Consider the following 12,815-nt stretch of genomic DNA (forward strand, 5'->3'; position numbering starts at 1 on the left):
CTGCCTGCTACTAATGAGAAGGCTACAAAACTTAGTTTGAGCAAAAACAAGTTATACATTTCAGATGAAAAATGTGCCCCTTGGAGAAAGTAATCAAATATATCCCTTTTTCCACAGATAGCCACGTGGCATTTATACCTGCTGAACGAAGCAGAAAAATGAGGACACACTGCTGGCTGTGGGGAAGCCCTTTGATATGGCATGGTTTATTTTGACATACTGGAGAGATTTGGGTTGGAAGGAGGCTTTTTTATATGAATACAGACAATACATAAAGATGTTGCCCTCTGTTTTCTATTATACATTGTTTGAGCCCTGATCTTTGCTTGTCACCAAAAAAAATCAATCAAGACTATTAGTTTAGCTGATTTGAATAATAATGAAATGAAATGTCCCTGTATGAAGTCCCTTTACAAACATATTGACTGCCTTCTTCATGTAAAGTTAGGGAGATTAATTCAAGAATTGTTTTTAGCCTCCATTATCATCCTTTTCTACACTTCTCCTCTGTTCATTCTCATAGGTATGAACTTGATTCTTCTTCTTTGTCATCTCCTGCAACACCAGACTTTCATATCCCTGCTCCTTCCTAAGCTGCACCTCTCCCTTTACTCATGTTATACGGGCCTTTTTTTTTTTACTCCTCTCCTGTCCTCTGCTCTGCAGTCTTCTGCACATGTTATGTCATTGCATTATTGAAGCCGGCCTATACATTGTCACCATGGTTGCAGAGAATAACAGGGATTGTTAAAGAAAGGAAAGGAAACTAAGAGAAAAACTGTCCAAGGAAGAGACAGAGAGAGAGAGAGAAACTGTAAACACAGAAACTGTAATAAATTAGAGTTTGGTGTCTGAAAAGAACCAAGCTTTAGGTCTGCTTTTAATCTTTGATTGTTCGACTGTCTGTCTGTCTGTCGCACTGATCAGTTCATCTAAAGGCAGCGGTAAAATCTCAAGAAATTATTGAATTTCTACCTTTCAGGTCGGCATGAATGACATTTTTTTGTAGGCATTGAATGCAGGGTTAGAAAAAGAAAAGTTTAAAAGTTGAGAAGTAATGGAGGGAGTCAAAATAGAGCAGGAAGAGATGGAAGAAACAACCTGACCATACATTAGTGTGCTGACTGAATGCTTATGGAGTGGTTCTTTGTGCAATGAGCATGCCTGCAGAATGGTTTGTAAGTACCAGATACTGTTCCCCTCCTCTAACACTGCTCTTCCTGAAATACGCACACACACTGCAGAGACATACACAATAAGAATCAGCAGCATTACAGACTGTAGGAGTTACACAGAAAGGGGATAAAGTACAGACAAGCTATTTTTCTATTGATCTGCAACAAAACACATCTTCCATCATTGCCAGCTTTTGATTTTTTACACGAAAATGTTAAAAATATTGTAATGCTCCTTGTAATGTTGTGTAAAATTCAAGTGATTTATATAGCAAACAATATTGCATAAATGTTAATTATTATAACAAGGACAAGGACTGAAGAAAACAAAATGAATTTCACTTCAAGTAGATTGTTTTAGAAAATACTGAGTGGATTACAACTTAGTTTCCCTCTTTGTCTTTTCTGTGTGTGTTGAACAAAATAATTCAAATTTACTTACTAGCTTCAACAGTTCAAAATGTACACATATCTTGACAGATTACAGCTTCACAAACATTAAGAGCCCTGCAAGCATTATTAGATGTTAACATAGTGTCTTGTGTTTGAGATGAACCTAAAGTAATATCAGAAAGAGCACTATAATCTCTCCTGGTATCTTCAGCAAACAGGCAGAGAATCACTAACACACGTACACATGTAAACACCACCACAACAATCCAATTAATCTCTTTAGATACAAAGAGAGGCTTGGAGTCGACACAGGACAGAGAGCAAGCCGAGGCAGAGATTGTGTGAGAATATCAGGCAGATCACATTAGAGGCTGTATTGACGAGCAAAGAGGGAGATTTTGTTCTACTCCTACATTCAGTCCCTATTATCGAACCCACACACACACGATTAATCACAGGGTGTCAGCAGCAGTTTGGAGCAGAGTAATGGTGAAAGTTTATCTGTGATACACAACATGTGATTGATTGATTAAGTGTATCTCAGTACAAATCTTAGGCCTCTGATCAGAAAAAAGACCATGCCTTTGCTTCAACTCGACCCCTTTCTAGATATTTTTCCTTTTCTGTCCACTCTTGTAAGTAAATAGCATCTTATTTCAAAGGATTTAGATCAAGGTCACGTTGTTTTATTATCTCACTAAGATAGATGAATGGTTGTTCATATATATTCATAATTTGTGGTAAAGAAAGTAACTCAAAGTGAAAAGGTATTTCCTCTTGATTCTCTAATCTATGTAAGTTTATTCTTTCCCTCCTCTCTACTTAATACAATTTTATTTCAAAAAAATTCCTCCCATCTTTTATTTTAAGAGACATTAGAGTAGTAAATCCTGATTTGTACAGGGCCTGTGAGAGACTATCTATTGAACAGATGAATTAAACTGATGCTCTCTCTAGACTCTGGGAGAGAATAATGTGCAAAGACAGGAGTGATCCTTCCTCTAGTAGTCCATTACCAAGGCTGAAAATGAAGAGAGTAAATAGGCATCCTCTGTGTATGTGCATATACACTAACATAAAAGTCCTTTTTTAAAGATACGTGCACAGCTTTCTGTCAAAAGTGACATTCCTTCAGCGTGTTCGATCGATGTGCAAAATGAAAGCCCCTCTCTCTCTCTCTCTCTCTCTGCCAGCTCCCTTTCATCCTCCTCCACCCCTCCTCACTAGGAGTAAGAATTGCAAAATCAATAGAGCTAAATGGAGTTGCCGCGGAAGCCATTGAGTGTCCTTTCTAAGTGCTCGAGGAACAAGGACAGTAAGAAGCAGCTGTGACACTCCATAGTCCCCTCCTCTCCTTCTGGCCTCAGTCCACCGCACTCCTTTATCCACAGTCTGGACAGCTCTGTGAACTCGTTCTCATTATTCCAAACAAGGGTCTGTAGCATCTCCTGTCCTTACATAAGTCATTGTCAGAACAATCACAGAATGGGTTTTCATCTTTTACTCAAAAAATAGGAAAATAAAATGTGTAAAAAGTTGGATTTGGAGTAAGAAATGTTAAAAAATAAGGTACTAGCTGTGCTGTATAAGGACTGCCTCATTGTGTGGTGGCATTAAGAGCTCAGAACACACTGCATGTTACGACCCAGCTCGTGGAGGGAAAAAGGAAGTAAAACAAAACTGCTTTTTATTGTATCATGCCTTGTGAGCCTTGTTTGGTTCAGCTAGTTCCTTTACATACGTGTTATCTGACAGATTACAACCTTTAATTATGCTTACTAAAAAAGATAACTATTAAGCACCAACCATAAAGTGGTTGTAAGAAAAAATATTACTCAGCATTCACAGCCCCCCTCTTTGTGAGTGATGATGTCCTAACACCTTTAAGATCACAAGTTGTGGCGTGTTTGTGGGCCAAAAATATACAAATACATATTTATACAGAGCTTCAGCTGTTTTCACACACATGGTTTGTCACTTCTCTTTCACATAAAACACTGCAGGCTGCTTGAAATAAGGTTTTGATGTCAGAGTCTCAGATGCTTTAAGACCCACCACACACACCAAAATCAATTTTAAAACAAGTTAGAGACACAAGTTTCTCCTTCGGCAGAAGTTCTTAATCAATAATGCAATTCAGCCACGAGAGGCATTTCCTAACAATAGAACTTAATCCAAAGATGTGGAAACCACCACCACCACTACAGCACTGCCTTCTTTACCTCAATGTTTGCATTCATCTTTTTTCACAGAATCATCATTTAAAATCCAATAAAGTACTATTATAAGAAGTCATACTATATGCAGGTAAAGCAGATGAATCCAAGGCGAAGGATTATAGAGCACTGAAAGTCAAAGTTTATAAATATTACAAGTGGTTTTTTTTCTATTTAGGTTGTCCATTAGCGTTAAGTAAGATGTCCTCTCTGGTTAACCTCTACTAGTTCAGACCACTTTCTATTTATATTTCATGAGAGTCTCTGCACAAGTGATTTGTAGTGGTGAGTAACTCATCCTGTATTCTCTTTGACTGCTCTACAAGCTTTCTCCATGCTTCTTTTAAAGATCCAAGTAAAGGAACACATAGGATCCCTGCTTTCTTCAATATAATCTGTGTAGGACAGAATGAGAGGAAATTAATAAAGCAGAAAGAGAGAGAGAGAGAGAGAGAGAGAGAGAGAGAGAGAGAGAGAGAGAGAGAGAGAGAGAGAGAGAGAGAGAGAGAGAGAGAGAGAGAGAGAGAGAGAGAGAGAGAGAGAGAGAGAGAGAGAGAGAGAGAGAGAGAGAGAGAGAGAGAGAGGCAGAGGAGAAGTGAGAATGAATCAAAGCTGACTCTTGGGGTTGTTTGCTAAGAAAACTCAGCAGCACTTCTTGGCTGGCCCTTCTCTTTGTCACATCTGCCCCAGTGAGCCTCCAGAGATAAGAACACTAGACTGAGAAAAACTTCAAAACTCCCTTTGACCTAAAAAAACAGCCACCTGGTTAGAAGGTACACACCCAACAGTGCAGAAAGATTGCAAAGACAGCACATTGTGTGCACACAGAAACATAAGCCTTTTGCTTGATTTAAGTTGCAAAAAAGACCTGAAAAGAAGAAAAAAATCAATTTTCAGAAAAGTCCAAGATGATGATACATCATGACAGTCCAACATGAAAAGACCCAAATAAAAACCTGCTTAGTTTTTCTCAGAGTTCTTGTAATCATGAATCATTTTCTGATTATTCCAGTATGAGGTGGACATATTCTGTGTCCCAAGGGTTAAAACATTAGATTATATCTACATCTACCATCCATTACAATTAAGCAGGGCAGTGTGTGGAAAAGCAAACTAGGGAGTTTATTGGCTTATCATAAAAATCCTTTTGACTACACACTGTTCAGTTGGATTATTCTCACTCAAGAGTCTAAATTAATGACATGTCCTTGAGATGTCTCTTTGCATTTTTCTAAAGGTAGAGGGTAAAATCAGACGTCACTTTGTTTACTAAACATTGGTATGTACTTGTAGATTTAACAGAAAATGTGTGGGCAGATTTACTGGATATTTACAGGGTCATTGGATACATCTTTAAAACGATCCAACTGCTAGCACATTTTTATGAACAGTTAATAAACTAATGACAACATTGATGCTTCCACTGTATGGATTCTGGGAGAAATGTTAGACAGATCACATCAATGCAGTGTAACTTTAACTTTTATTATTACATCCTCTGCTGTAGTCTTGTTGTGTTACATGACTCTGGGTCAAGTTTATTTCTTCTTGTCAGCTGATGAGGGAAATCGGACTAATGCTACTAATTGCTGGAACTTTTGTGCTGCTGTAGGAAGCAGACACTATCCGTGTATGTTTGTCGTGTCCATCTTCTGACTTATAGCCTTTTCACACATGCACAACTTGTTTGTTTGGGAGACAGAACAGAGGATAGAGTCGGAAATCGAGGAGAGAAATAGAGAGAGAGTGGAGAATGACGTGGTGAAGAAACTGGTCGATTTCATTCACCTTTGAACCCAAGCCAACATCTCCAAGGACTGTAGCTTCCTTATTGGGCAAATGTAAAAACACATTTTGCCTGAGCTGCACGTGTGAATGTAGTAAGTATTCAGCAAAAATGATCTGAAGCAAGTGGGCCAGACAGATAACGTACAAATCCTGCAACTCCTGCATGACTGGATCGATCTACGTCCAAGATATTAAACTGATTCATAATACTCTTTTCTGCTCCCCAGTATGTTTAATCTAGTCTTTTGTTGTAAATACACTTACAATTGACATAAAGTGAAAAAAATGTCATTGCAGTCTCAGACTGTTGCTTCATTAACATCGCATGTTGCTCCAGAGAAATATTTTGGAGTGCTTTAGTTTAAATGCCTCATGTATTGAAAATCCGCTATAAAGAAGTAATAATAACTAGGATATTTTTATTTTAACAACTGTAACAAAAAGTACTGCAGGCAATCATTTCAGGATAATTCCAGTAAGGAATGCACTTTGTCACATACTGTCAGAATAGATTTCATATCATATGCTTGTTTCCTTTTAGACGTTTTCTGCAGGACAAAAGACAAAAAACCTCTCGGCAAATTAGATCAACAACTCTCAAGAAGCATGAAAGATAATAGAGATCTGCTGCAGGTGAGTTATTACCTATGACTAAACAAACCTGCCACTTTTGGACTGTCCTTTGTGTGAATGAATGTGTGTGTGTGTGTGTGTGTGTGTGTGTGTGTGTGTGTGTGTGTGTGTGTGAGGGTGTAGGATAACAGGGGTCTTCTGCCCTCTTATCTCCCCCAGTGTGCAGAAAGTGATGGAAGGCCTCTGGTAATTAGAATGGAGAGCCTTTCCCCTTGCTACACAAATAATGATAGCCCTTCACCTGCTGTAGAAAATCACCTTACATCAATGCTTGGACACAAACACACACACACACACACACACACACACACACACACACACACACACACACACACACACACACACACACACACACACACACACACACACACACACACACACACACACACACACACACACACACACACACACACACACACACACACACACACACACACACTTCTCACCTGCTCCAGTTTCCAGTGAAACTCTGCAGGTCTGAAAGTGTCGATCTGAGTGAAATCTCTCCTGAGCAGGAACACCAGGCGACAGTTGTGGACATACAGAGAGTAATGGTGGCGATTCATTTCTGCAAATGGAAGAAAAAGACACACACACGCACACATTGAGACATTATTCTACATTGCACAGTGCAGTAAAACAACAATTATTTCCTCTTTTCTTGATAATCACACATTATTTACACATCAAACAAAAGGATCGAAGAGGTCGTTGAGTCTCTGTGTGATCGGACTCAATCAACAATTAATTTTTGGTGCTTTTGTACCAGTCTAAAACTGTATGGCTACATACCTGTAAAACATCATCAGTTCAAATGGCTCACCTAATAAATCACAGGTGCTGCAGTCACCTTTCTATTTAGGGGCGGTGATGTTAATGCACACATTCTTCCCTCTCCAACCAGCTGGCATTCATTAATTATCGCTCAAACATAACTGTGAGAAAATATGTTCAATTACCAAGTTAGTTTTATTAAACAAAATCTAAACTTTAAGTAAATGATGGGTTGAATAATATAAATGTCCCTAAAGCTGAATCTATCAACAGACTGGATAATATTAACGCAGCATATCAGGGCCGTGGTTCTAATCTAACAGACAACACTGAGACTCTGTGCAGGCTGAAAGATAGACAATTTAATGGTCGGTGTGGAGCCATTATATACAGCACAACAGATGTCACAAATTCCTTCCCACTTTAGATATTTCTATACATGGTATGAAGAATCACATTACCTTTACTCTTTAAATGTCAAACCTCTATTTGAAGAACACTTCATCATTCTATTGTCAACTGAGGCCATACATTATACTTTTGTGATACCTCATATAACGCGTTTCTCCTCAAATATAGTCATATCTTCTCAGAATAGATCGTAGTCTGCAAACAGCAAAATCATCTCTACAAGATGTAACCAAACTGAACGTATTCACAGAAATTTGTACTATCAGTAAATGATTACTAATGATAAACTACTTTTTGGCTTCAGAACACAGTGTAACATTCAACATGACATCTGCCTGAACTTGAAGAACAGTTTACTGATAGACCTGTTGCTAAAGGTTTTATATAGAACCAATTCAACAAGCATCCAAACACTGTGATACTCAGTGTGAAACTCTTTTCAGATGGATGTGCAATGCAAATGGCTTCTCCGCATTACTACATGTCTGCCAGCGTGACACAAAGAGTCCAACGAGTGACAGAGTACATGCTGCTGTTTGTGTTTTTAAATTATCCACCAAAGTCTGCCTAAAAAGGCAGTGAAAGGCATTGCCCCTTTCACATTTCAAAGGGACAAAGCAGACATTTAGAAACTTGAGGTATTTATTTTCATTTTCCAATAAAGGTTAGAATTTCACGTAAGTAGTTAACTGTACATACTAGTAAGATGTGTTAAAGGTAGCTCACAGTGATCAACTTGGCTTCCAGAAGAATTTCCAGGGGTGGCATGGGCCCCATTTGAAATCTGATTGGCCACCACTGGTGGCATCCTCAAATCCTTTACAAAGATTGGCATATTTTCCTTGTAAATCCTGCTATTTACGTTATGCTGCCACAAGCTACGAATATATTATTACGTTTTGCCTTTCAATGCAACAAATATCCTTTTGTTTGTACTAACATACATACTCGTATTGAAGCCTTAAAGATTCAAGATATTAGTTATATGTAGCAGGGAGCTGGTCTAGCTCAGTTAGTAGCCAAGGTGCTCCATGAAGCTTCAGAAGCTAAAGGCCATATTGCACTGGTTACAGGTTTGAATGGATCATTATGCTGTCTATCTAACTTCTCATGTCCAAACAGAAGCAAAAGCCTTAAAATACAATCTTAAAAATTAAGATGTTGCAGCTCCGAAGTGTTATTTCAAAAAGCTGGAAAAAACAAAACCCATAATATTAAAGATGTAGAGGAATATATCATCTGTCATATATTATGTGTATAACAACTTAATTTTAGTCATTACAATTCATAGTAGTAGATACAATTAGTGGAGACAGAATGACTTAAATCCATTAGTGTGTGTGTGTGTGTGTGTGTGTGTGTGTGTACACAAACTTCAAGCCAACCCTTTATTAGTCAGTGACTATATATATATAATATGGTTATTATTCTACAATTCTTAAAAGCTGTTATGTATTAGAAGTCATTATGATGTTGTTAAAGCTGCCATCCTTTCTGTCCCAGGCTCACTCTGAGGAATGATGGGATACAATACATGGTCCAGTGTTGTTGATCTGGCCCCTTCAACTGAGCCTTCTGGTGCCATTTACATTCTACTACAAGAAGTACAAGAAAAGAATTGATAAGACTCTGATGGTCCAACACAGACAACCTTGCAGTTTTGCATCACAACACCAGGCTACTCATTTCCTGAGCTAAAAAGCCATCTGTGAGAGCACTGTGAGAACATGCCATGTACAGATGGCTTCTTTAATTACAGAGTTCAGAAGGCTCAGTTCAGAAACGCAATGGAAAATGAGTTGTACATTTCAAAGGTCATTTGCCATTTTTGGGCTTCTGTTCATGTTTCATTATATTTGAAAGAATGTTATAGATCATGTTATGTCCATAGGATGTTTCTAATGGACACCTTTCCTCACCTGTCTTGTCGGAGTTACACAGTAAAGTTTCCTTCTCAGCTCTGAGTCCAGGACTGGGCCCGTGTTTCATCCACGTGGCTAAAGTGAACTGGTCTGTCAGGTTTTGGGGCACCACGTGATCTGGAACATTAGCAGCCTGATGCCCATCGAATCGATAGATGAGGTCACTTTCCCGGCCGCTGTCAGTCAGAAGAGATGCTGTCCAGTTTGTGGATGGGCCGGGGGCAGGAAGGAGGTCAGTGCTGCCTGATGCTGCACCTGGATGTGTCAGTCAGAAAAGCCGACACTGTCAGGACGGCTGGACAGCAAATCAATCTCCAGAGAAACAGTTTCTGTTTGTTTGCTTCTGATTTTACCAATGAGAAAGGACACATTTAGCTCTGTAAATCTGTGAGTCTTCAGAAATAGATTTACTGTGATTAAATCGTGCTGGCCATGGTTGAAGGCTTTTGTCACAAACCCAAAGTTACTTACTGCTCTAATTAAAAGAAAGTGGCAGTATTTGCTTTGCCAACATGTCCATTGTGATGGGGTAAAAATAATATTATGAGGACTTTACTGAAGATTTGGAGGACACTCAAAAATTAGGCAGCCATCATAGACACTATTCAATAAATTACAAGATTGTAGATGGGACTTTAAATCATATCAAATCCAGTCCTTTTTAAGATGATGTAAAATATAGACGAGATGTAAGAGCGTCTAAAAATGTCAAAAAGGAAAATAAAATAAAAAATGAAACATCACTCGTATTTTTACTTCTATTCTGGTGCTTCTGATGAAGCAAAGAAAATGTCTAAAATCCTTCTGAGCTTTCTGTTGTGTCATTTATAAAAACCTGACGAATGGGGGGTATAATTATAAGTGACATTCAGACAATAAATTAATTGAATTGGCAGCGATAGTAAAATGCTGTCTGACGTTGACCCTCTAATGATGGTTACAGTTTCAGCCACAAAATCCTGATTTCAGTCAGCTCTTGTCATTAACCTGCTCTTTAGACTCACATCAGAAATAGCACTTAGATAATAGAATCAAAGTGTCCTCGATGAACCCAGAATGAATTTAATGGTCAGTTTAAAGAGGCTTCAGTAATTACAGCCCTATTCTTGTTGAGTTTTTGGAACGTTTGGTACTAACAAATAAAATGTTATAAAATCATTATTATCATTATTCCTTCCGCTTTCCGCTTTTATTCTAACATTTTAGTCTTGTCTCAGATGTTTTCATCGCATATGAATCTATCTTTGCCATTTTTCTACATATCTTAAAAAAACCCAGAGAGAATACTGAGAAGTTAGAATTATTCATGTTGCATATTTCATCTGAATATGTTTGCAAAGATTAAAAAGTGAACAGCACACTTTATATAATAGTAAAGAGCCATATACCAGGGGTAAATATAGAAGAACATAATGAACATGTTTCACAGGTCAGAGTAGAGTTCAGATATTTAATTAAAGAAGAAAACATTTCAAAATACGGTAGTCTCCCGGATTAAATTTGCATGGCAACTTGCGTATTAATAGACTTCAGAATCAAATATATCAAGGGGTTATTTCTCATTTGAATTAAATGTTCCTTGTCTTTCATTAGTGTTACTAGCCTTTACGCCTTGAAAGTCCTCTACTTGACAATAGCACCTTTCTTTTTTATTCCAGCTGACTTTTTTTCTCTCTCCTTTAATTCAACTTCAGATCCATTTTATTCACTTTTTTCTCTTCCTTCCTCTACTTACCACAGAGTTTTTGCAGAGACTTCTCTGAGTATGTTTCCCGGTCACAGCCCTTCCCGATGTGATTCGTTTGTAGCTCCACCATCGCCTTCACACCAGACAGGGGACCTCCACATGTCTCCAAGTGCATCTTGGGAAACAGCTGTTTACTCCCAGTACCTGGCTCATAGTCCACCCGCTTGCTCCAACCTGTAAGGGTTGGTTTCATTGTTAGTATCGAGCAATTACTCTCTTCACTCTTCACACTATATAACTGTAACTTGGATGATCTGAAATCTCACATCCCCCTTTAGTCCTCTTGGACAATTTTTTTTTCTAGAAATAATATATATAATAAAATAAAAGAACATTCAGTGTAATTAGACTCTCTGTCTGTGACACTGAGGATGGAGCTATACCTTTTGTGTTTGTGTGAAATACTTCATTGAGACATTTGTTAGATTGGGTTTGAAAAGGTTTAAGGCAGGGTAGGTATTTTTCAAAAACTAGCATGATTTTAACCCCTCACTTACATGCACTAGCCCCTCTGGTCCAGAAGCAGATTTCAGCTCATGTTTTTTGTGTCGGATCATGCATGAGGGTTGAATGGTTTATAAAACGTGTACCAAGTGCCAACATTGGTCGAAGTTTTTACATGTTTACAACTGTTACAGGTGACAAATTTTTCCGGTTCTCTTTCAGAGCACATGAATGACTAATTACTGTCAGGACCTAATGACAATCTTAAAAAGTATATATGACTTGTGTTTTGCAGTCTTCTTGAGGAGGGGGAAGGGATCAATCCTTGCTAACATCCCTTTGACTGCATGTGAATCATTAAAGACAAATCCATTTAAGCCTATTTACATATTTAATCTTTTCTAACTGTAGGACTCTAATGACCTCATAAATCTAGTGTCCAGGTATACAGCATTGTTTGCTCAGATAAGAAATTGAACTAAATGCTCTTCTCCAGGTGTTTTTATAATGAGGACTAAAGGAAAAAGACAACAGGTCGGTATGAAGGGCAGCTGCCCTCTTTGTAACAGTCATTCCTGTTTCCAGTTGTTATATTTTAGTTACACAGTAATATTTATGGACAAGAATCTCAGATTTACAGAAAGTACAGGGGTTCACGAGCATGAGTGCGTGTGTGTGTGTGCGCGTGCATGTGCATGAGTGTAGGTGGACACCTGGCACTTCTTGCTGAGCCTACAGAAACTGGTATCAAATCCACTGAGACCAACATTGAGAAAGAGAGAAACAAATTAGGATCAGGTGGGCAGGAGCAGGAGCGAGAGGTGAGGTGGAGCAGGACACATTTAGCCTCTATTTATGCCAGAGGGCCTTCTTCAAAAAGAGCGGCAGAAACACAGCTGACCTTTATCCACAGAAGATAAATAAGGCTACATTTACAAAAGACTTGCTGTTTGAATGCATCACTGCTTTATGTTTTATTCATATAAATCCACTGCGCGTTAATGTTTTTACAGCAGGATTATGCAGCACTGCCTGTTTTATGAGCCAAATCTGAAAGAATTATGCAACATTGATGAGAATGTCAGCAAGGTTTGAAAGCAATTGTGTTCGTTTGTGACTTGACTGCAGGAAGTCAATAAAGCTGTGAAATCACAGGGATCTCAAAATGAGGCTCATTGACAGTGAGCAGGAAAACCAGCTGGTACATTTTTTGAACTGGCTTTATCATTGGAGCCTGGTTTTTGGATATATAATAGGTATTTGAAGACATATTCTGCCCCTAACTGCTCTACATCACTACACTACCTTAAAA

At 38.4% G+C, this 12,815-nt stretch overlaps 1 protein-coding gene across 2 annotated transcripts in view; it reads right to left on the reverse strand.

The window, feature by feature from the left end:
* clstn2a (calsyntenin 2a) overlaps positions 1-12,815 on the reverse strand; it is a 139,482-nt gene that overhangs the window by 18,710 nt on the left and 107,957 nt on the right. For both annotated transcript variants that reach the window (XM_079347348.1, XM_079347347.1), the window contains exons 8-10: positions 11,048-11,233; positions 9,310-9,567; positions 6,652-6,773 (exon numbers count right to left, since the gene is read on the reverse strand). In XM_079347348.1, coding sequence (XP_079203474.1) covers positions 6,652-6,773; positions 9,310-9,567; positions 11,048-11,233 — 566 coding nt within the window. The remainder of the gene's footprint in view (positions 1-6,651; positions 6,774-9,309; positions 9,568-11,047; positions 11,234-12,815) is intronic.

Source organism: Symphodus melops (assembly GCF_947650265.1).
Source record: "Symphodus melops genome assembly, chromosome: 7".
In the NCBI taxonomy this organism is placed as follows: domain Eukaryota; kingdom Metazoa; phylum Chordata; class Actinopteri; order Labriformes; family Labridae; genus Symphodus; species Symphodus melops.